A 24,500-nucleotide genomic window follows, 5' to 3' on the forward strand; every position below is an offset into this window, starting at 1 on the left:
AAATACATACTGAATTCATTTTGAACTCAGATTTTTGGCGGATCTTGACATTTCTAGGTATATGGAACCCCCTGCCTTTTTAAAAGCTTATTTAGTAACAACGAGGCCTGGTTTACATATACCACAGAGTAAAGTGGTATAATCCTGAAGGGCTAGTGTGAGCCACATCACTTCAAACAGCAGGTGAGGGATATCTGTCTTGAATGCTCCCCTACATTTAACCAAAAATAATAACGAATCATCTTCCCCCAATTTTATTTTATTTTAAAAAACCACAGGACAAAGGCACAGGAACAGGCCTCTATCTGCGATACTAGTTCATTTGTTTTTAAAATAAAAAGCTTATTGTGTTTTGTATGCGGGGGAGAATTCAGAAGTGCAATCCTTCACCTGCAATCAGAAGCAGTACTATCTCAGTTTAATAAGTAGAGGGCACGTGGATGTGCTAAAGAGCACATTACAATTGCATGCAACATTAGTCTAATACTGACTGCTTCTTTTTAAACGATAAAGTGCTGGAGCAGGGCCTTTGGAGTGGGAACAGACAAGAACATGTTTAAGTACACCTTCTCCACTGCTTTGTCTCAAATTGGCATTTTGTGAAAAAATGGCCATTTGAGAAGACTGCAAACACTGATGTGTAATATATGGTTTGGCTCTGAGAGAGGCAGCATGCTGTTCAGGTAACTGTTGTGTTTCTTACCTGATTGTATTATCTGATGAACCACTCACTACTAGTCTGTCTCTGTACTGTAGACATGCAATACCTCGCTTGTGGCCATTCAACGTACGCACAAACTCACAGGTACTTGTGTTCCAGACCTGTAAGAGAGACACAAGTACAAACAGAAGGAAATAATGGACAGGGATGTTTATGAGAAAGTCATAGATTGTTGATGGGAGACGGTGTGGTGTGATGGTCTGAGTGTTGGATTAAAGACTAGGAGAATGTGGATCACATTCCCACTCAGGCACAAAACTAAAAGGATGGCCTTAAGCCAGTCACTCACCCTCTCAGCCCAATCTACACTAACAGCATGATGATGAGAATCAAAGTGTGTGAAGAAGGGAACCATGCCCCCCGATGAAGGCAGTATAGGAAGGTAGTATATATGTATTGCGAAAAAGAAATAAATAAATGTCCAATGTCATCATGACTTCATGGTTTGCACCTTAATCGTTCTGTCCCCCGATGCTGATACAATGTATTTGTCATCGAAGTCGACCACATTGACGGCTGCCCTGTGTCCAACCAGTACCCTTCGTAGTGTGATGTCTGTCGGGGAGGCCATGTCCCACACGGCAATGGACCGATCTTTGGAGCATGTCACCATCATGCCATTATTAAAACGTAGGTGCAGTACTGCTTCACAATGATGGATCAGGGTGTTCAGCATCTCACCCGTATTAACATCCCACACTCTGGAATTTGTGACAGAAGAGAGAAAAGAAGGGGCGGAGAGAGATGTTTTAAGATTTTCCATTATTAAGCAGAAGGGGGAAATATGCCAAACATTCCTGTAAAAGATGTGCTAAATAAGTAAGTCTGTCCGCCTAATTTGGTAAATTCAAATAGTATTTCAATAAGAATCTAATTCTTCCCCCCAGCAACTTTGTGTGGTAGGACATTATTATATCCATTTTACAGATGGGGAACTGGAAATGAGAAAATGTGTAATTTGCTCAGTGTCACACTGTGAATCTTGGGCTTGGCTGCAATTTGAAGCAAACTGTCCTCCTTTGGGTTTAGTCAACAGCACAGCTACAGAGTCCAACAAACAAAAGTTAACACTGTAATGTCCAAACAGAGTAAGAAAAAGCAAGAACCCCAAAACAAAAGGATTTAACAGGAAAGAAGATCTGAGGACTGAAATCTTCTGCTGCATGTGCTGAGTTTCTGTGCTTGTGGGCATAATGCAACATCTAAACTAGTACAGAATTTAGTTTGCGGAGCGCTTCCACCTTTGTTTTAAAAATCATGTCTAAAAAGAACAAGGGCAAAATTTATCAAAAGGCAGGTCCTTCCTCAGCACATTTCACTCTTCTTAGCTTTCAAATAATCCATATTAACACACTCCAAATCAACAAAGCCTCCAAAATGGATCATTTACTCCCAACACAGAATTACCCCTGCACCAAATATGCTGCTCTTTCTTGTGAATGTTTTTTAAAAAATTCTAGGCCGCAGGACTTGAACAATTCCTGAGCAATAAAAAATGTCACGTAGCATCCACAATTTGAAATATTCCTTTTGTCCTGCTAAAGCATTGCATAATATATTAATGGCTGGTATTAAGGAATTTAAAATATTCCTGCTAAACAAGAAACAGTTTAATTGGATATTTCATGCAAGCAGAATCTGTATGCTCAATAAAACGTGCTGACAGCTATCTTTTCCCAAGGACAGGTGTGTGTGTGTGGATAACCCTGGAATCAAGGGTTTAAATTGCTGACTCTGAAGGCTATTTTTACAAAAACTTATAGAAACAGCCTTCCATTCCTTGTGCATGTCTTCCACCATTTCTGTTTTGAGGGCAGAATTTGAATAGGGCTTGTGGAGCAAATCCATCTTTCTTACTTGCAACCTCTTCTTGAGCATTAGGAGTAGCATGGTAGCCAAGACACTCATCATATAATCCCCCAATCTCAATATAATTTATTCCAAACTATGGTTTGACACTGCATGCAAACTGTTAACTTTTAGGCTTAATTTTCAAAAGCTTTTAGAGGTATCTGGTTGGTTAACTGCTTTCTGTTTAATTTTTTTGCTTATTGACTGTTGGCTCTATTCTCTGCCTTTTATATATTTTTTCACTAAAATGGATTGTTTTAATTATGGGGTAAACTGCCTTGGAGGCCTGTATTTGTTAGAAAGGCAGGATATAAACATTCTCAATAAATAAATAGCTACCTGACAGTGGAATCCGATGATCCAGTGATGATCACCCGCTCATCATACTGGAGGCAAAGGACTGACCCCGTGTGTCCAGTCAGAACCCTCTTGCATTCTAGCGTATTCTTGTCCCAAATCTAGGAAGGCAAAAAGGGCACACATTTGGGATTTCACCACAAGGTAAACAGACTGTATTGCTAGACTGGCTCTTTTGTTTTTCTGTAACACAGCATTTTATTTACTAAGGCGAGCAGAACTTCTTCTAAGTGGCACACAGTGCACTTTGTATTCCACAGGCACTTTGGAGCAATATAAACTATCCTTAATATCTCTGTTTTTAATATGAACATAGTCTTTACCCTTCTCATTAGGGAACAGGAAGACTTTAATTACTGAAGGACCAATAACGTGGCTAGCACTGAACAGAATGCAAGAAAATGAAACAGATAATATAGATTTATCCTCCTTGTTTGGAAGAAAGGGAGGAAAACCAATGCAATTCATAGTCAGACTTGATGGGGGGCACGAGGGGAGGGAAAGGAAGACAAGGATTAACCTCATCCTTCTCAGTTTCTCTTTTGCATTAGTCCTCCTAAATGAAGTTACACCTGCATTCTTCTAGGGAAAGGATTTTGTGTTCAATCATTGCCCACTGGGGAGCTCTCACCTTGATGGTATTGTCTCGGAGGCCACTTACTATCTTCTGATCATCATATTGTAAACAATAAACCCCTTTGCTTGTTTCACTTCGGCAGTGGATTCGCTGTAAGCTGTGCCTTCCACACCGCCAGTTTGATTCTATTGTCTGGGGGAGAGAGAAACAATTATAAAGTGTGGAACAAACATCATGGAGATTTTGCACCAATAAAGCCTGCTGGACTCCTGGGACAACAGAAGCAGCTCTGATGCTGAAATCATTTATCATTAGATGGTCCCAGAGCAAGCTAGAAGGAAAAGGAACAAGTCCTTCTCCCTGTCACTTTCCCAATCCCTAGCTTCCATAAAGTTTCAAATCCCTCTAAGATGATTCTAGTTATTACAAAGAAAGCAAATGCACCAGATATCTAGAATATAGCTGAAATTAGTGGGCTAATTAGTTCCATTCATTTCAGTGTGTCTACTCTGAGTAGGGCTAACATTGGATAAAACCCGGGATGTTCATTTCCCCTTGTGTTGACTGTCCATTAGGTAGGTTTTCCCCCTTCCCCCACACTGTTGGCTCCACAGGTATCTGTCCCTTCAGTGATCTTCAAGAATGTGGAACTGGCCGCAATTCTATTCTTTTCTTTGGAACAGCTTCTCCAGAATTAAGGTCAACAGTGGGTACTGTAAAAAATGCAGGTTGCCTTGATTTGGTCTCAGTGACACTTGGAGAAGCTCAAACAGTTGTTTGAGTTGGTAAGACTTACTGTGATGAACTTTGTACATCCCTTGATCACAAATGTGACACTGCGAGATGCTTCTTCAATGGAAAGGTTGCCAAATTTAATTCAGTGTAATCATGGAAGTTGAACTGAAATGGTATAATACACTGAGATTTAATTGTGGTGAGATGGTATAATCAAAGTGCCTGAACATTCAACTCCCTTCAAAGAAGGGGAGACCAACTATCAATGGATCTGGTACATACTGTATGACCCCTAAGTGTCTTAAAGACAGACTACTAAATTGTATTTTTTATAACAGGACTCAGAGGGAAAATGTGTACAAATATGTACACACTATCACATTCGGCTTTTCTTTCATTCTACAGTAGATGCCGTAGGAAGCTATAACTGGCTGGCATCTGTGCAGGAAATTTGAATTGTTTCACACACAACAAAGGAGCTCAGATGAGGGTTTCACATACAATTGCATAGTCTTTTTTCTGGCTCTTACCTCTATATCCTGTATAATTTTGGGATAAAGTGCTCTGTAGAAGGAGTTGGGAGGGGCTATCCCATCGGGTGGCTTGTTCTTAAAAAGATACTGTCCCCTAAAAGAAAGGAAGAAAGAAAAGCAGCATTGCTCATTTAGCCATGGCTATTTCATTCAAGGATTTGCGAGAGAGACTTGTAGAGCTTATGTTTGGTAGATGAAAATCGATGACTAGACCAGATTTAAAAGGGATGCTGTAGGGTCTGCATCATAATACTACTGCCTTTACACATGTGGCAATTCATAAAATAGTAGGCATCTAAATAAATATATGGCCCTTTTGCAAGTAAAGGTGGATAGATAAAAGGGTCCTTCAAAGGAGAGTGAGAATAGGAGAGGACCTCAGTATGTTCCCCACGTTCTAACTGCTCCAAAACAAAAAGAAATTAAGCAATTCATAGTATCAGCAATAGCATTTTACTGCTCCTCTAATCTTCTGAGTAAACTGCATTAGCTTCTTCCTCAACTTAGCCTGGTCATGGAATGCACATTTTTGCCAGAGAAAGGGAGGGAAACCCAGTGAACGGCAATCACTTCATGCTGTGTAAATTTTTAAAAATTCCTCATCCTAAAGTTAAGGAGCCACCTAACACTGTGCGGAAGCTAGTAAACCCCACCATGGGCATACTAACAACTCTTCTGCCTGGCAACATTCCTTGTGAAGCAGAAATGGGCACAAATCCTCTGAGTATAATCCTGGCATGTGAGGCATGGCATTTAGCCTAGGCCAGCTCTCTGCTCCCCCTTTCACTGTTGCATTATTTCCGACAGGTTTTTTCCTATGCATTCCTTCCTTGCCACAAATCTGAAAATATATGCTGAGAAGTTTCCTTTTGCGTGAGATGCCCTGGGCACGTGCAAGGTAAACCCTGCTTTGGAAGAGTGATTTGAATCAACAAAATGACTAATAAAAATACTGAGCAGTGTGATACAAGGGGGGGGGGGAATACATACGATTTCAAACACACATTTCTGGAAAACTTAAGCTCTAACAAATCTCCCACGTTTTAAAATATGGCAGGTATAATGCTTTGCCTACAAGAATGTCAAGCTTTGCAAACTTTCCCTAGTTGTATGTGTAGCTCAGCAACACCTTATAAGTAAGCAATGGTACCCTCTGCAAACTAGCAGATTTGTGCCCCTAATGAGAAAAAGAACCCCAATACTGTTAGCCGAGAAGGTATCAGAAGCTACTCATTCCCCACTTTCTATTTTATGAGTATGCATCATTCATCTCCCTGGAAGAGAACTCTATGCAGGCATCTTGAAGATGCTGGAAGCAGCACATTACTGCCTAGACATTTTGTCAGTGTGCTGTTTGACATGTTTACTATGACCCACCAAGATCTCCACAATCAGAAGTCAGTTTTGCTCACTACAGATTCTGAAGCGGCAAAAGTAATGTCTGTGCCTTGCTTGTTGTTAATTCTGCCATGGGAAAGTAATCTGGGTACCTCTAGAAATCAATACTAAATACAGAACTGTATTTTAGGTATTTTTTGAAGCGCTGAAAGCATTACACAAACATTTTTTCTGCCCTCATAATCTATTAAACTGTAACATATTTCTAGTGCCAAAGCCCTTAATAGAATTTGCACTTGGCAAGTTTCTGGCCTTATTTTTAATTTTTGTTTTAATAGCAGCTAAAATGCCTTAGCTGTCACCTTTGTCTTGTTTATGAAATATTCATACCCATTTCCTCACAGACAACATACGAGGGAGGCTCCTTGGATAGAAAATTATGTATTAAGGGGATTACCCAAGAGAGCGAAGCATCTAATGAAATGTTAACAGAGCAGCTCTAGACTTGGGGAAAGTCTTGCATAATAGAAAAAACTATTCCGTCTGATTAACTAATCTATCTGAATTTCTGCATGCTTGCCCTCAGTGGTTTGTACTCTTGGCTTTATGGCTAAAGATAAAACAGGTCTCTAATTGTGAAAATCTGCTGAGGAAAACAAAAGTGACCTAACACATTCATAACATGTAAAATGCACCTACTTTAGTTGTACAGCGAGTACATAAACTTCTGAAAGTCTAATGAATTAATATATCAAAGACTGCTCTAAGTAACGGGAGGGAAGGATACTGTATGTTACACAGACTTACGCTGCTTGTTCACCCACCCAAAAGAAGGGCCATCACTGGTGGACGGTTGAGGTGAAACAGTGACCACCCCAGACTCTGGACTTGGCTGATGGTCCACATCTGGCACTGGCAGCTACAACTGGCAGCCCTGCTACCTCCCACCCAGCAAGGCTTTGCACCTCTTCCCTTCATACAGCAAGGCAGGGGGAGAAGAAATGGGGTTGGAGGGCCTTTCCAGCACATCTGATGCTAAACCAGCATCAAAAGGGGGGGGAAAGTAAGCCGTGTGTGTGTGTGTGTGTGTGTGTGTATGTAGAGAGAGACTAAAGTCGTTTCAAATCACCTGACAGCAAAGAAAAAAGATTGACTTCTATTATCAGATAGCTCTGCAGTTTGTTTTGACTTTACATTTCAACCTCTGATGAAGGCCCAACTTTGATATATACCGAAAGGCCTTGGGTTTATTGACTGATTGAGTGATTATATTTATATCCCATCTTTTCTCTAAGGATCTGAAGGTGGCATACATAGTTCTGCTGCTCCTCACTTAATCCCCACAACAACCTTGTAAGGTAGGTTAAGGTTAGAGGCAGTGACTGGCCCAAGGTCACCCAGTGAGCCCGATGGCTAAGTGGGGCTTTGAATGCTTGTCTCCCTGGTCCTATCCTGACACTAATCACTACCCCACAGTGGCTCTAAAAACTCCATACAGCATCTAGGGATTTTTCTCCTTCATTTTTTGGTAAAGGAAAAACAATTTTGATGGGGGAGAGGAGGGGCTGCCACCACCACCACTGCCATTGCCATGAAGAATAGGAGGAGCAGCAGAATATATATATGCTGGATATATATATGTATCAGATCTATGAGAGGACTTATCCCCTGTTCCTGTTACTAAGCTTGGCCAGTCATCTCTGGAGGTAGAACTAAATTACTGGATTCTGCTTCCGGATCAAGGGGAAGTGCCTACCTGCCCCAAGTTAGGAAATAATACATACTCCCAAAAAACGGCCGCAGAAAAAAAATGAAGAATGAATGGTAGAATTTAAAAGGCAATCTTCAATTTTCAGATAAAATGAACTGTCATACTGATGACCTAAAGCTGTTTTCAATTTACTTGTTTTGCTAGGCTAAGTCAGTGCAAGGATTCCTGTTAGCACAATGGGACCTTTCCCATGCCATCCCCAAATCTGTTCTGGAGGGTCTGGAGAACCCACAGAAGAGCAGGTGATGGGAGGCGATGGAAGATCGTTCCATCAGAGAAGTAGAAATTCTTGCACTGATGGAATGATCTCCTTAGCATTGTGTTGAATACAGCCCCATACCATTTAAAAACCATACCACTGTGAGTCGTAAATTACCAGCACCGACTCCCTCACTGAACAAGGGAAACTGCATGAAAGATGCTCTCACCATCCTCTCCGCTCTGCCAAACCCCTCCACAGCGAGTCTGTCCGGACCATTCTCTCAATCAGCTTCTTCCACAGCATGCCGTCAGATGTCACTCGGTACCATTCCTTGCACACCAGCTCAACAGCACACAAAGACTTGGCATCCAGGTACGACAGGATATTCTCAGCGATGTGATCCAGGCCGCGAGCTGGAAGGGAAAAAGTATAGGCAATTAATCAGCACTGGAGAGTTCACGAGAGATCTCTGCTCAGACATTTTCATCCCCACTGTTGCTCATTCCCTTCCCTGTAATGCAGAGCTGGGATGACTGGGCAGAAAATAGTCTCCTGTGAAGTTCTGAAACCAGCAGCTTCTTATGGATAAGAAACAGCAAAGCATTAAAGATAAAAGTGGAAAGTGTTAGAGATGATCAAGAATCCTGGAAGTCATTTCCAATCTATTTCTATGAGTTTTAGCACTAGGGGGATGTTCAATGGAAGGCTTTTCTCACTTGATGATGCACCCCCCCCCAATCTTGCTATATTAGGACCATTTCTCATTTTGCTACTACAGCTGTTCTTGTATTCCACCAGCTCAGAAAGCTACTTTTTGATGCAAAGAAGAAAGGAATAAAAGGTCCAATTATCACTTACGAAAAAGGGTGGTGGTGGTGAAGCTTTTAATGTTTGACGGATTACTGTATTTTAATATTTTGTTGGAAGCCACCCAGAGTGGCTGGGGAAATAAATAGTAGTAGTAGTAGTAGTAATAATAATAATAATAATAATAATAATAATTACTACTACTACAGGACTAGAAAGTTTTAGGAACACTGGGAGTTGCCATATACATAATTGGGTCCATCTAATTCAGTACTGTCTACAACTCACAGTGGAGGGGAGAGAAGAATCTTACCTGGGAGATACCAGAAACTGAACTTAGCACCTTTTGTATGCAACCCATGTGCTCTATCACTGAGCTACAATCCTTCTGCCATGTGTTGGAAAGTATTGGATTCTTAAGGCTTATATTATAACTGAACCAAGAACTCAGAAGTGCTCCCACATTACAAATGCTTTTCATATATGCTAGTTCATATCATAGAGCTAGCACAGAGAAGACCTAAAAAATACATGCACATAGACCAAAGTGCTCTTGTGGGAGAGACTCTGGCTCTCAAACTGGAGAGATGCTTCTGTCTAAAGTCATGAAGGATCATCAATGGGAATTGTGGGTAAACCATGATTTCTTGTGGCATCTAGTGAATACGAGCTACTGGGTTTTTTGAGTGGGTAGATTAATGTTCAATTTGCAAGGCTACTTTAGTTGCTTGATCAAATCCGCCCCATCCCCAGTTTCACTTGGGAAAGAGTCAAGCATGCCAGATTAGCATAGCAGGCAACTTTTCTCTCCAAATAAAAAGCTACCAAACATCCAGAGAGAGATCAAATGCTTCATTTCCTGCTCTTGTTACAGCTGCCCCAAAGACTGAGCTTCATTTGTCAACAACAGAGGCTGAGCGTAGGAAGCCATGAATGCATTTTGGGATGGCTGGGGTCACATGTCTTACATTTAAGCGGACGATGTAGAGTGAGATGCCTATCAGATGATTCTGATCAGGATTTACAGAGGACACGCTGTACCAAGACTTTGCTGCTGACAAGCAGAAGACCTCATAATGAGCTTCTCATGTATCAAAGTAGTTTTTCTCCCTCCATATTCTCAGGACAAATTCATGAAAAGTAATTTTATAAAGAAATGTGATTTCTAAGAGACAACTCTTTCAACCCCAACACTCCTAGATGCGGAGGCAGAGTTTTCCTAAAATGAAAAATAAACCAAGCAGCATAATTCCACTTGACAGACAAGACAAACTTCAGCAAGTAAAAGAAATACTCAACAGACCAAACAATTTTTTTGCTGTTACCACCTTTTCCAAAGGAGTGGGGTGCTGTCCCTTATTTCTGCTACATCTCGAATGCAGCACAATGTTAGGAGAGAATCTGCTCCTTTTTTCAGCTCTGAGTTTGGAGCTGGGGTGGGGCAGCAAGTAAGCTCCTGCTTGCCCACAGCTCATTGTTACGACAGAAGGTTGATTTCCAGTGTGTTCCTTGGGCGCTAAAAGCTCAGGCACAGAGACAAGCTGATGGGCCTCCACTTTCCCGCTTCATCTACAGCTGAAGGCAGAGGCATCCTGATTTGATCTGCCTCTGTGTCCAACAGTGGCTCCAAGTTTGTAACACCCCTTGGGCGCAGAGATAAGCCCATAAGCTTCTGCCTCCAATATCCACCTCCAACCTGAAAATGGGAGGTGAAGGCACATCAGTTTGCTTCTCCATGTTAGTCCCAAGTTTGGGCTCACCACGGCCCAGTGTTCCATTTGCCACAGTGAGGCAGTGCTAGATACAGATTATTTCTCCAACGCCAAAAGCTATTGAAGAATATACTTAAATATAAACTGTGATGTTAAGGCTTTAGATTTTCATCATTCACTATGTTAAAGCTAAATAAATTGGGCAAAATTCCAGGCAAAGAATTCTTCCATTGACAAGAAGAAATGTCAAAACTTTACCTATGAGCATATGTGGCAGGTACAGTGTAACTGATAGAACATGACAACCACCACCTTCTATAGAGCATCTTTTTTTTACACCACAATTTAGGGTGGGAGGAATCCCTTCTAGATGGCAAGGAGGACTTCTGTTTTACTTCCCTCACCCAGGAGCTTCTAGGCCAGGGGTTGTCAACCTGGTCCCTACTGCCCACTAGTGGGCATTTCAGGATTCTAGGTGGGCGGTAGGGGGTTCTACGGCACAAGCTGAATCCTTCTTCCATCGAGCACTGGTCATCAAGTGAAAGATGCATTAGTGAGCAGTGGGTATAAAAAAGGTTGACTACCCCTGTTCTAGACTGAACTGAACATGTTGCATAGGAAATAATATGCTGTACAGAAATTACACGAACTTGATGACCCCCTTCCCAAGACCCTGCTAATTTCTATGATCATAAAGTCCAAATCCTGTTAACTGTTATGTGCCCCCAGTAAATTAAAGGCAACTAACCAAACATCACAAGTGCACCTAGGGGGGGAAAACCATGACAGCATACATTTTATGATAGGTGACATATCCTCAAATGGCAACTCCTTTCTAGGACTCCAGGGACAGAACACCCTGCTACTGAAGAAGGCCGTTCGAGAGAAGTCAAGGTCTTTTTACACATTTTTGAAGCCTGCAAAGTCTGTGTGTTTGCCAATAGCTTTTCAGACTACCTGGTAGTGCCGTGATGAAGTCTCTCTGTAACATAGGTTTGAGGTATGAGTTGATGTGCCCGTGCTGATAATGACACATCTGGGAGATGAGATGTTCCACAAATTCCACTTGGTCGGACTCTGACCACTGCTCAAAATACTTGATACAGAGCTCCTTCTCCTTCTCATAGCTTGCAGATAGCTTCCTTTGCTTTGGCACAATCATGCTTGAAGTGCCATTGGCAAGTTTTGTCTATGGAAGAAAAGAAGAAAATGTACAACACTGAATTTTTCAGGGCACAGAATTTGACATCCTTAGAAGACAATACATTACACATAAACCTACCCATGTGATGGAACAAACAAATCCATCCAGCTCCTAATTACATGTTATACAGTCTAAACTTCTGCAAGTGTCCAGCCACTTTAGTGCACTAATACATGCCTGTCTGATGCTTCACATCTAAAACCTTTTTAAAAAGTCCATTCTGGACTGCTACTAAAATTGTAAAAAAACATATAAGATACAAAAGAGGGGAGGAAATTCCCCAATGCTGCTGTTCAGCATCATGTAGAGTATGAAACAAATATGTCGTATTCAAAAACTATGAACATACAGTAGTGAAACTTTAAAAATAACATTTTATAAAACTATGTGTTTTGACCTTCTGGTTTTATAGTGTTAGATACTCACCATGAAACCGGCTCCTCAAAGACAAATTTCAGGGACGGATAAAAAGTATGAACCTCTTCTATGATAGTTTTAAGGAGGAGGGCCAATTCAAATGTTTTGTTAACAAATTTAACTAGATTGAAGTAACAGTATCTTGCTGCTATGGAGGACATCCTATGACGTTCCATGTTGTTCCAACACTACCAAACTGGTCCTTTAGCATATGTTGTCTCAGACATTTCCTTCCAATAGACTGAAACACATCTAGGGAGGACAAGTGTGCATGTCTTGAAGACTTCCAAGAAGTTCAGGCCATCAGAAGTTTAGATAGTGCACATTTGTTATTAGACATATTTGTAATAGTCCATTAAAGAATAGTGCATGACTTGTTACAGACTGTTATGCATGGTGATAAAAAGAAATAACCCAATAGTCCAATCTTGATCTTGTAAAGGCACTGCACTGAAGAGTAAACTCATAGGACCAAACAGTTCCCTGTGCAACTGCTGGGCTCTAATCTGAATTGCAGCATTTGATCAGGCGAACCAAGTTATTGGTTTTACATGGCTGAGTGTGGAAAGAATATAGATGGACACAAAGCTCAGTGTCCTTTATACATAAAGACTTGCACCCTGAGAACTAGAAGCCTCACCCTTATGCCCAAATGTCAGTCTTCTGGAAATACTTCTTGTTTTTCTAATATACGGTACCATATGAAAATAAAGGATGTGTGTTGTTGTTTTTGTGTGGTTTTTTTTGCAGATTGAGGGTTAGAATGAAAACAGATCTTACATATTTTTTCATATACCACTAGGATCCGTATGCTACACAGACAGATTCTACGCCATGCAGAACAATCATACCTATGATTGATTGCTAATGCTCCTTCAGCAATTGACCGACAAGCAAAATATTTGGTTGGCAAACCAAGAAACATCATAAACAAAATTGGATTCTCGCTCTCTATTGAGGCCTCAACAGTCTTTATGGAAATGATAAAACATAGCTCCTTGGTGCAGAAGTGCTGGGTTTCTCCATGCACAAATGTTGTTGGCGATAGCCTAGCATTAAAGCATGAAGGTTGGACTCTATTGAACACTGGCCTGGAGGGATTCTGTGGCTGTTTTCACAGCAGTTCAGTTGTTTGCAGAACGAGAAAACCAATGAAACGCTGGATTAAGATTTAGATAGTTGATAAATGGTGTATTTTATAAGCCTGACCTCATTTCATTTCCCATTTCATTTGCTGCACAGCCAATCTTACAGCAGGCTGTCTTCATCCAGCATGTTTTTAAAATCATTACCTTCTGCCTTTTTGCCTACTCCCTTCTCAGAAAAAACATTGTCTTTGAATTTTGAACACAAGTGAGCCAAATCACCAATCTGCATAAGAAGCAATGTTACAAGTCAGGATGCAAGGGTGACCTCTGAGAACCAGTCTATACCATCAAACATCCTGAGATGATAACCCCCAAATTCCCCGTATTTCTAAACTGTTTCCATGCTGAAGTGCTCAACGAAATACTAATGTGCTGGGTTTCTACAACGCTGGCAACTATTTTACATAGATTTAAAATATATAGTTATAAAAATAGAGATAGCTCAAATGAAGTTATCTCAACATCTTTCATTATTGGCCATGGTGGCTGGGGATGATGGGATTTGTAATTCAACAACATCTAATGGATACCACGTTGGTTACCCCAGCCTTAAATTACTGGAAATCATAGGAATCCAGCATGTTTCAGATGATATATTTCCTTCCCATGTGTACAAGGTGGGCTAAATATGAAGACAATTTTGTTTCATCAAAACCATCTGTGGATTTCTTGTGCATTCCAGCTGAATGCACTGATCTATTTTTAACCAAATAGAGAAAGGGAGTGGCTTTGACTGCCTTGAAGGTGGTGGTTGGAGACACCGTATATAATTTGTTAGCATATCAACTAGTTGCTGTTCTTCCCTCTTTAGATGATATATCTTAACAGATGGTAGCAAATTCCTGGATTATCTAACCCCATTTTGGATTTGGATCTTGACCCAGTTTGGGAACTGAAACTGCCTTCTTCACCTGGTTTGACTACCACAGGCAGAAGACAGGGGAGTGTGACCCTTTTGATTCTCCTGGACCTCTCAGTGGCTTTCAAATACTATTTATTTAAGCAGTTACTCTGAATTGTTTGTCCTGTCCTAGCATGTCTCAGTGATCCCAGGAAGGCCAGGTCAAAGCAGTGGCACTTACTGGAAAGGTCAGCTCTTCATGTCTAGAACAGCGGAGTCACAACTGGTGGGGCAAGCCTAGTTTGAGAGAGCACTATCAAGACGGCTATGCATGAGCACAACAGGCAAGACAGAACACCATCTGCCAGGACCCTGGACAAATCAGAGTGGCAGGATGTGGCTGGAACTCACCCAAGGAGTGCTGTTTGTCTCAGCAACAACCTGAGGTCTCCTGGTGGGACTGAACCTGTCTTTAACCCTGCTCTCCCCGAGGCGATTTCTTTTTCTAAAGGAACCACTGCCTAGTTCTGTGACTGCTGGCTCCTACTGGGCAGTGAGAGCTGCAATGGAGCTGTGCTCTCTGATGTCTGGAAGGTCCTGAAGCAAAGGACACCAGCTCTTTGAGTGACGTCTCCTCCCCTCAAGTTTTTGTCTGAGCCAGAAGGAGACTTGTTTGAGTTTGGCTCATAGGCTGCTGGAATGGTTTTGCATTTCTGTTGAGTTGTCTGAACTGTTTTTAGGATTTATACAATGTTTAAGCACCTTACAATTTTGGTTGGTTGGGATAGGTGAGAAATTCACAAGCCACTTTTACTCATCCCTACCTCTTTTGCAGTGGTGCGCTCCTTCCAGAAGGCAACACTTTCTTTCCCCCAGGATAAGCAAGTAAGCAAACAGCAGCTTAGGAACACAAGCAGCTGCTTTAATACTGAGTCAGGCCATTCATGCATCTAGATCAATACTGCCTACACTGACTCCAGCAGCTGTCCAGGTTGTTTTACCACTGAGTTATGGCCCTTCTCCACAGTCCCACAGGAAATAGCAGTGCTGTTACTTCCAACATGCAGTTCCACAGAACTTGTGAATAAGCCAAAACAGTCGGTACAGGTTCACTAGTGAAAAAACATGATATGCCTTGCATGTGTAAGGATTATCACAGAGTGGCAATACTTGAGCCTTGTTAACAAAATTCTTTTGAGTATATATTTCCTTCACCCATAGACCCCCCATTTTCTGTCCCAGCGCTTCTCTTGCTCCTCCTTCCTTACTCCAATGTGCAGTTTCCTTCTATGACTTCAAATCAAACTCACCAATTGAATTGTAGCATACTTTGCTGCACAGTACTGAGAATGAGATGATGGAAGGAAATAATTATTATATGGGAGGGAATGTATGTGTGAGTATGCATGCCGGAGGGAGGCAGTCTGAAACTGAAAATATCCCATTTGGTTCCAGGCTGTTCAGTTTGTGGCTTTGGGCAAGTCATTTCAACCCTCTCTGACTTAGTTTATGGAAGGTGCTATGTAATTTCTAGGCAGTATAACCCTTTATGACTACAAAAAAAACATCCCTACTCCTATACATATAAACTTCATTGCATGTCCTTTAATCTCCACAAAGCTGTAAAAGCACAGCTCCCCTCCCCCCCCCCGTTCTAAAGCATTCAATTAAAATATTTTGAAGCATCTGTCGAAGTCTAGTAAAACAACAAAAACCTAGAATCAAGTAGTGATTTCTTAGAAACCCACTGATGACTAGCAATCTCAAAATCCTGACAAAACTATTCCGTATTCCACTAGGAGAAAATAACTCCTGCAATATTGGGTATACCGAACACCTGCATCCTCACTAAAGAAAGAAGAGGGAAGCTTGATTGTCAGGTCCAAACTATATGTGATACTGGCAAATTCATGATTGTAAAAGCAGGTCTGCCCATTCACATGGAAAATGAGATGATGTTCCTGTTTAGGGAATTTTTTAATGTTTGATATTTTATCGTGTTTTTAATATTCTGTTGGGAGCCACCCAGAGTGACTTGGGTGGGGTATAAATAAATAAATCATCATCATCTAGCTGTTTGAAAGAGCAGAGGTAGGAATGCTGGCCCCTTCCCCACCTGTGTTTCATTCCACACATTTTCCAAAGCTGTGACAACTAGTGATGGGGTGTAAAGAATACACAATTGCTCCAAGTTATGCTTGAGGGGGAGGAGTCCCTATGTCCTTACCAATGGATGTCAAATGACAGCCATGGAGGTTTTACTACCCTCTGCCTCCTGCTAGTGGCTGGCCCTGCCATTGTCTCACATGGCCTGTCCCAGGATGCAAACACGGCTACTAGAAAACGTATGGAGAGAAGAACTGCAGATGGAAGAGAAGGGGGGATGGGAAGGGGGCTTCGGGACATTCTGTCTGTGTAATCCATATGGAATTTCCTTCACTTTTCAATAGACACATCTCCAGAACCTCAAAAAAATTGGTTACTCTAACCTAGCCTAGCTTCAATTTCTGATGTGAGAAAAACTACTAGGACTATGAGCAGCATCTTGCCATGGTCATATATTCTTCTTAGAATTTAACTCAACAAAATGCAGCTTTGCTTTATTTGAGTGTCTCAGTGGTGTCTTCTGAAGATCAATTGAACAGTCCTGAACACAAGGGCATTCTATTGATCTCAACGAGGGCACACAATGTTTCTGCTGAGCTGTCTATTACAAGATCCTTTAGGTAAAACAGTTAATGTGGTGGTTGTACAGTAGGTACAATGAAGCAAAGGCTAAGGGGAAAAAGGATAAACCCAATATGCCGAAACTTTTGAGGAAGACATATGTTCTAATGTCCTGTTGTATCACTAAACTAAAACGTCATTTGGTAAAAATTTTCTGTCCCAGTATCATAAGCATTAAAGATGCAATCCTTGGTCAAGGTCCAGAGAAGGACGTGTTTCTCCCACTCTGATGCAATGGTTCTTTCCTCAGAAAAGCTGTCACCCATATTAAAAACTGCTTTTTGAACTCAGGAAACCTTCAAACACCATTTGCAATGAAGCCTAGGTAGTGAAAAGTATGAATTGAAACTTTGTTGGATGTGCAGAAGCATTTCCATGAGCTTAACAGGTTTACCCAATTGTTGCCAACAGCTGTAAAAAGATAGAGGTAAAGGACCCTCCTTGACAGTTAAGTCCAGTCACAGACGACTCTGGGGTTGTGATGCTCATCTTGCTTTACAGGCCGAGGGAGCCAATGTTTGTCTGCTGACAGTTTTTCTGGCTCATGTGGCAAGCATGACTAAGCCGCTTCTGGCGCAACCAGAGCAGCGCACGGAATCGCTGTTTACCTTCCTGCCGGAGCGGTACCTATTTATCTACTTGCACTTTTGGCATGCTTTTGAACTGCTAGGTTGGCAGGAGCTGGGACCGAACAACGGGAACTCACCCCGTCGTGGGGATTCGAACCGTCGACCTTCTGATCGGCAAGCCCAAGAGGCTCAGTGGTTTAGACCACAGGGCCACCCGCATCCCTCAGCCTCAGCCAACAGCTGTACCAACTAGATGTTAGCCAGCACTTGATGGGAAGGATTAGGGCCAAATGTTTCCCTATTAGGCATACAGGGTGTGTAATGGGAATTGGTGTGATGCAACTTATCTGTGGGCAGCTTACTTAAATAAACCCATACTACATCCAGTGGCGTCGCAACGGGGGTGGGGGTGCGCCGTGGGTGCCATGTCTGCAGGGGTGACAAGAAGGCACCCATCACGTTGCCGCAGCCGCATGTGGAGGATCCTCCGTTGCCCAGTGAGGATGGTGTGGGTTTCTGGGGGTCTTCCTGTTATTCTGTCTCTCACAGCTACAATAAACCTACCATTAAAATTATGGACTGATCATTTCTTTGTCAGAGGGCAAATGGGCAAATTTAACAGGGGATCAAATACTTTCCCCCTCACTGTATACATCTGCCAACAGCTTAGAGCTTCGGAGCCTGGGAAATAACCTGTTCCCATATTGCACAATTGTCTATAGGTTTCCCCCGAGAGGTTTTTTTGTACTGGAGAATGATTTACTTCTGGCCACCAGAGGCGGCTATGGAGAAGAATCTTTTTTATATGTACTTCTTTATATGCATTCCATTTAACTAGTCACTTCTGAGTACACTGAGGGACTCTAGTCTACACTTCCTTTGCATTTGGTCTGTCTCACGGAGCACTATGATTTGGTTAAGATTCAGTTGCTGACACTGTTGACTAGCGCAGCCTATAGTGCAGATGAGGAACACCTTTTCTAGGTCTCTCAGGTAACCAAATAGTAACAGTGTGTGTCCTCAAAACAAATGTTCATCACACAGTTCAGCTTTGCATGCCTGGGAGAGTACGGATTTGCTACAGAATATATGATGCTGCCTTATAGCAGGTTGAACCATATGTCCAAGTAGTCCAGTACTGTCTACTCTGACTGGCAATGGATCTCCCATGTCTCAGATGGAGGTCTTTCCCATCATCTTTTCCCTGATCCTTCCAAATGGAGATGCCAGGAATTGAGCTTAGGATCTGCCATATGCACAGCATATGCTGAGCAATGGCCCCTTCACCCACCTTCCCATTCCACACTATTTGCTTGCGCTCATCTTTTGCCTTCCGTTTTCCACCCTGCTCTGTAGCCATAGCGTTCAACTAGGCAAGGTCAAGCTTGTTTGCATGGATGCAGTTGACTTTTGCCGCCAGCACATACGGAAGATCAGCAGAAGGCCTGGGACTCAGGTGTTGTAAGGCTCTTACACAATGTCAGGGCAGGACGGCTATCTATGCAAATGCTAAGTGTTATTGCCATCATCACCACCACAGGGAAGCCGACTGCAGCACCCAGTGCTAGCTTTGAGACCCAATTAAGATTTGGCAGTATTTGTCCCTCAATGTCAGCATCAGGGTCAAACAGATTCATCCAACCCTCCCCTGCACTCCTCATCTATAGCTGCCTCTGTTCTTTGCTGGTAAACATGCTGATCTTTCCAGAGCCACCTTAACAGAATTTTTGGTTGGGCCCAAGTGAAGAGAATTGGGGAGGGGAGGGGGAGAGGACATAATGTTTAATTATAAGAAATGATTGAAATAGGCACAGACATACCCCGGGTGCCTCTGCACTGCAGCAAGCTCTAAACTTGTTATCGTTAATGGTTTAAATTTCACTGTGCTAATCATTTCAGGACACAAGCCTTTCTTGATAATCTAATGAATTATTCCAACATCCTTCAGCAAAAAAAAATCCTCCATGACAGCACTAATTACAAGACGTTTTCCCAGTGCTTATGTAAAATATGACAGAGCAGCAGCTTAGGGAATTGCAAAAAAACTGCTTCTAATTTCCACTGAGAAACTGACAAACACCTCTCTTGCATCTCTCCCAGCTCTCAAGTAAGATTTAACTTTCTCATTTAGTTAATTACCGAGTGAGGATCATCATTTTCCCGGATCGGAGCGGCACAGAGCCTTTATCGTGTTAACTTGTGAACTTGATCGATGGCTGCTGCTAAAACTTAATAACTTCACCCCCTGGCAAATTGTAAGATAAATATAATAGGAGAAACTCTGACAGTAAAAACCTGCCAGAATGAGAGCTGTGTTTATGTTTCTTTGCAGGCAGGAAAAAAAAATACCCACACCAACAAAACAGAAACAAAACAAAAAACCGCAACCAACAGCTTATTATTTGGTGTGTGTTACTTAAATTTAAAAGACTCGAGGCAGTTAACTTCCTGCGTAGCGTTCTAACTTTGCTGTGAAGTTAAAAGCATTGGGGACATTACCTAAGCAAAGGCAGAAGGAGGAGAACAGGCAAGGGCAGAGAGACTTGGTGGTGGTGGAAGAAAGACAATACGGTACTGAAATGCAGTCAGACCTAAACACCGCTTTGTGGTTTGGCAACCAAAGTATCAACTGCACTGAGTAGGTTAGCTGGCATACAAACAAAGGGGGCTGATCATCCTAGAGGGGGCATTTGAACACTGCAGCAAGGGAACAGGAGGCAGTGGCACAACCATAGCAACAGGTTTCAGTGCAGGGAAGTCATGGTAACTGAAAATACCAGAGTCCAGGGCCTTTCCTGTGTATTAACAGTATGATCAGTACTGAATGGCAGCAGATTGGATGGTTCATGCTATTTGGGACAGCAGTGGTGGGGAGAATCCGGCATCCCTCCCACTGCAAGACTTTGGAACCCAACTGAAAGGGTTGCAGGGAGTGCGACATTAGATAATCTAGCAATGAAACGACTGGAAAGAGCAACAGGATACAATGTGACTGACTACAACAAGGAAACTCTGGTTTACAATGTTTCACCAGTTATGATTATTCCGAACTAGAACACCTTGGTATCAAGAATGCATGCTCTTGGTTGGACTATTGCAATGCATGGCTCCAGAAACCACAGGTAGTGCAAGATACTGCTGTCCGGCTATTATGTGGGGCAGTGAGAAGGGAAAGAGCAAATTCACCAAGTGCAATCCAATGTATTGTTGATGATGTACCAAGTTCTAGATGACTTGGGACCCAGTACTGAAAGGAGTGCCTGGCATGCTCTGGTCCATGGGGTCACGAAGAGTCGGACACGACTAAATGACTAAACAACAACAACAACTGAAAGGAATGCCTTCCTCAACACCTGCCAGCCTGTAAAGAACAGGAGAGAGTCCCAGCCTGTGTTGCTGTCCATGGGCATGGCCCATAGGGCAATAACACGGAGCAGGGCCTTCCTGTCCGTGGCACCCCAATCTGTGAAGCTCCCAAATGAAATTTGATTGACTTTGTTAATTAAAAACATATTTCTTTAGCAAGGCCTTTGGAACATAACTGAATTGGAAACTAAAAGGGAAAGCTTTATTGCACACTGGTTAATGTTTTAATTATCGATACAGATTTGGTTATTATAATAATTGTTCTACTATGTTTCTTATCTTCTTCTTGTTGTTAGCGGCCCTGGAATCCTGCAGGAGGAAGGGTGATATATAAAATAATAATAATAAATAAACTGCCAATGGAAAGAATGCTGCAACAAAGGCTCATAGATAGGAAGAACTCCAGGATGGTATGGAGGGCAGCACTATATCCCTCCAGGAATGGACGGCAGACATTCACTTTTTAGGGGGAAAGTAAAAATATTCATAAAGAATCACCACTGCAGTAGTAGCTAAACCTGGCGTTCCTAATTTCTGCAGCAGGAAATCAGGTTTTGTCCCTTCTTCTTTGTGTACTATATTGCAGTATGTTTATTTTATCTGATACAATTCAATAAAGGGGGGCACACTACTGAAAACTGTATCAACATACTTACTACACTACGTAACCTGCATTATTTTCATCTGCAGAATGGATCTGCAGAGTGGAACACATTTAAATTACGTCTCCAGATTTCAAGTCATACATTTCCTCAACAAGGGACACATACAAAATGGTTACTACAACAAATAAAAACATACTTGTTTACAACTAAGTAGAAGCTTTATATTAATTACACTGCTGAACTTTGTAATGATCCAGTTTGGACTATGAAATTGGTACTCCCAAAGCAAGTAGCATTCTCAACAGGGCCATGGCCTCCTCCCCCAGTTTTTGAAGACTTGAATTGTAATCAGAGTCAGAAAAGGCCGACTTCTCCCTCTTCCCATTACTTACTTCGTGGCAGCAGAGTGGGGTGCAGATTTGGTGTGGATCTGAAATTAACCAAGCTATTTCTCTTAAAATACACATTTTAAAAACTCAGTTTGGAAAACTAAGTTCTAAGGGTATCATGAGATGGCAACTCCGCTCATCAGTGCTTTAAAGCACACCCAGGATCATAATCCAAAGTCTTTGGCATTGCAGTCTATATGCTTTCTGCACTACAGAATTTACACTGACTTAAAGGGACAGATGTAAAATTCAGGATTGATTTCTGTTTGGTTCTCTCTACATTGTTAAGGACACTAAGCAAGATCACTACGTTTCCAGAACTTTCTTTCACTTTCACTTAGCCTGGCTGTTTCTGGACACACTAGCATTTCTCCATCACAGTGATAGTAAAGTGTTTGAGCTGCTTGGTTGATGGAGTCAAAATATTCGTTATTTGAACAATACTAAAATAGCATATGATCTTTACAATGCTTTATTTTGGAACTATATTATTCTTTTAAGCAGAGAAGAGAAGCTTTACTTTAACGGACACAATCCCACCAAAATTAAACACCACTGGTTTCAATAGGAGGGAAAAGAATGTGCTTAAAATATTTCTCTTGAAAACAACATGATTTATCTTTGTTGGATCTTTCCCAGTGACTAAGCCATGAATTCAGTTTTAAGAGATTATATAACGGCATACTTTAAGGAGCACTTAAAATATTAACACAAACTCTTTCTCTCTCAACTTTCCCCTGTCCTGTCATTGTGAGCTGTTTCTTACTGTATGAGATGGTGCATAGGATCCTAGAAACCAGATTTTCAGAACAAGGGAGAGAGATAAGAGACATGTTGGGAACCAATTTTTTATATGTCATACAAACTCCCCCTCCCCAGGCCTCTGTCTCGTTACAACAAGTGTATCCCAATATAATGTTTTGGGATAGGCCTCAATAGCATCTTGTTTGTTTGTTTGTTTGCTTGTTTACAAACATTTTCCAGGAAGTGTAACACATTCTAAGTGACCGAGTGTCTTTCTAACCCTACTCTTTTATCTGTTAGACTCCAAGGTTGTTGTTAAGAGTGATTTTCTTTAAATGTAATTTTGAAGAAGGTACAGATTCTTCTGTTATATCCAAGAAGGACTGAAAATTTAACTTCTGGCTTGCGGAGGATTGCTGGGACTGAGTCTGAGAGCCACTAGCACTCTGCTCTGGGCAAACTACTGACTGAACAATATCAGCTCCCTAAAGATGGCACTCCCATACTTTAAAATGTTTAGGCCAAAAAAAGGACTCACATTTCTTGAGTTTATTGAATGAATTTGTCTTGCTAACATGTCAGCTAGCAGAATCAAAGTGAGAGAGCTAGTTTTTCAAGCCACTCAGTCCATTTACTTTTATTTCAGAAACTCAGTTTGCAAGCTACCATTTTCAGTCTACCTCCCTCTACCAGCCCAGCTTGTGCAAATTCATTCCAGGAGGTTAATTGATGAAGGACTTGCTCAACCAGTGCTGAATCACCCTTTCCACATTGTGAGCTCACTCAAACATCGAAATATCCAGTGCAACTTAGAAGTAAATCACCTGGTAGTGTCAAAACCACCACTGTGAAAAGATGCTAAAGATCTCATTGCTTTTTTATTTCAAAAAGTAAATACAAAAAGTTGCACTGAAGTTAATCTCACTCTCCCTACCAAAAGACTTATTTATTACATGCCCACATGTGGTTTCTAATTATGCAGCAAGAAGTTTGACAAAAGATGCATCTCAACAAAAGGCTTGTGGAATTATGCTGAAATGAGCAACCGCTCTGCTAAACTATAGGGACAGCATGGGTATAACGAGCTAGACCTCTTGCAGGTTTTAGCTTTCATTCAAAAAAGCAAGTTTCTAGTCCTCAACCTATTTTTGGAGGGGCAGCATCCTTTATATTATGCCCACCACTACTTCAGCCTCCTTGTCAACAATTTCAGCTTTTGCAAAACTCCAATACATTGCCAGGAGATTATTTCTCAAAATAAACTCACTTTACATATATGTAATTTTTTTGTGATGGCAAACTTTGAATCTTACTCCAGTAGAAAGTAAGTGACTACAATGAGTTCAACACACAAGATAAGGAAAAGATGAGCACCTTGGTTCAGCACCATTTATTCTCCAATACCTTAAATCTGTAGATAGGAATATGTGAAATCAGAACACCTGCTTCCATTATGTAGGTAAAGAAAGCTGAGAGTTAAATAGTGCATTTTAAGTTTATTTGCCCTGTTTCTTCTAAACCTTTACAACAACATAATCAAAGTTCTATCTGGAAATACAGGAGGATAAGAAACACTTATTTTTTATGAAATAAGTCAGAATTCTTGCAACTTTTAGCAAACACCTATGAGCTACTTAAAATGTTTCTGGAGCCACATGTACTTAATCACTGGCTTAAGAGGAACAAGTGACTTTTGAGTTACCACATTTAGGGACTAATTTTTGTTGCACCCTGCAGTGGGCTACATGTAGTCCAAGAATACTAGAGAATTTCTCCAGTGACTAAGGAAAATCCATTCCTGAAAGAAAAGAGCCGTGCCTCTCCCACACTGCTAAACAGTAAACAGCAACAGGGAGAGGAGATGAAAAACTATTCTTTTAAGAGGT

The 24,500-nt window shown here is 41.5% G+C and overlaps 1 protein-coding gene across 12 annotated transcripts in view; it reads right to left on the reverse strand.

Annotated features, from left to right (window-relative positions):
- BTRC (beta-transducin repeat containing E3 ubiquitin protein ligase) overlaps positions 1 to 24,500 on the reverse strand; it is a 121,747-nt gene that overhangs the window by 13,011 nt on the left and 84,236 nt on the right. For all 12 annotated transcript variants that reach the window (XM_083443820.1, XM_083443824.1, XM_083443822.1 and 9 more), the window contains 7 exons: positions 11,562 to 11,793; positions 8,312 to 8,498; positions 4,772 to 4,868; positions 3,561 to 3,698; positions 2,912 to 3,030; positions 1,173 to 1,422; positions 704 to 822 (listed from right to left, as the gene is read on the reverse strand). In XM_083443820.1, coding sequence (XP_083299946.1) covers positions 704 to 822; positions 1,173 to 1,422; positions 2,912 to 3,030; positions 3,561 to 3,698; positions 4,772 to 4,868; positions 8,312 to 8,498; positions 11,562 to 11,793 — 1,142 coding nt within the window. The remainder of the gene's footprint in view (positions 1 to 703; positions 823 to 1,172; positions 1,423 to 2,911; positions 3,031 to 3,560; positions 3,699 to 4,771; positions 4,869 to 8,311; positions 8,499 to 11,561; positions 11,794 to 24,500) is intronic.

Source organism: Podarcis tiliguerta (genome assembly GCF_965153285.1).
Source record: "Podarcis tiliguerta genome assembly, chromosome: 5".
NCBI classification, from domain to species: Eukaryota; Metazoa; Chordata; class Lepidosauria; order Squamata; family Lacertidae; genus Podarcis; species Podarcis tiliguerta.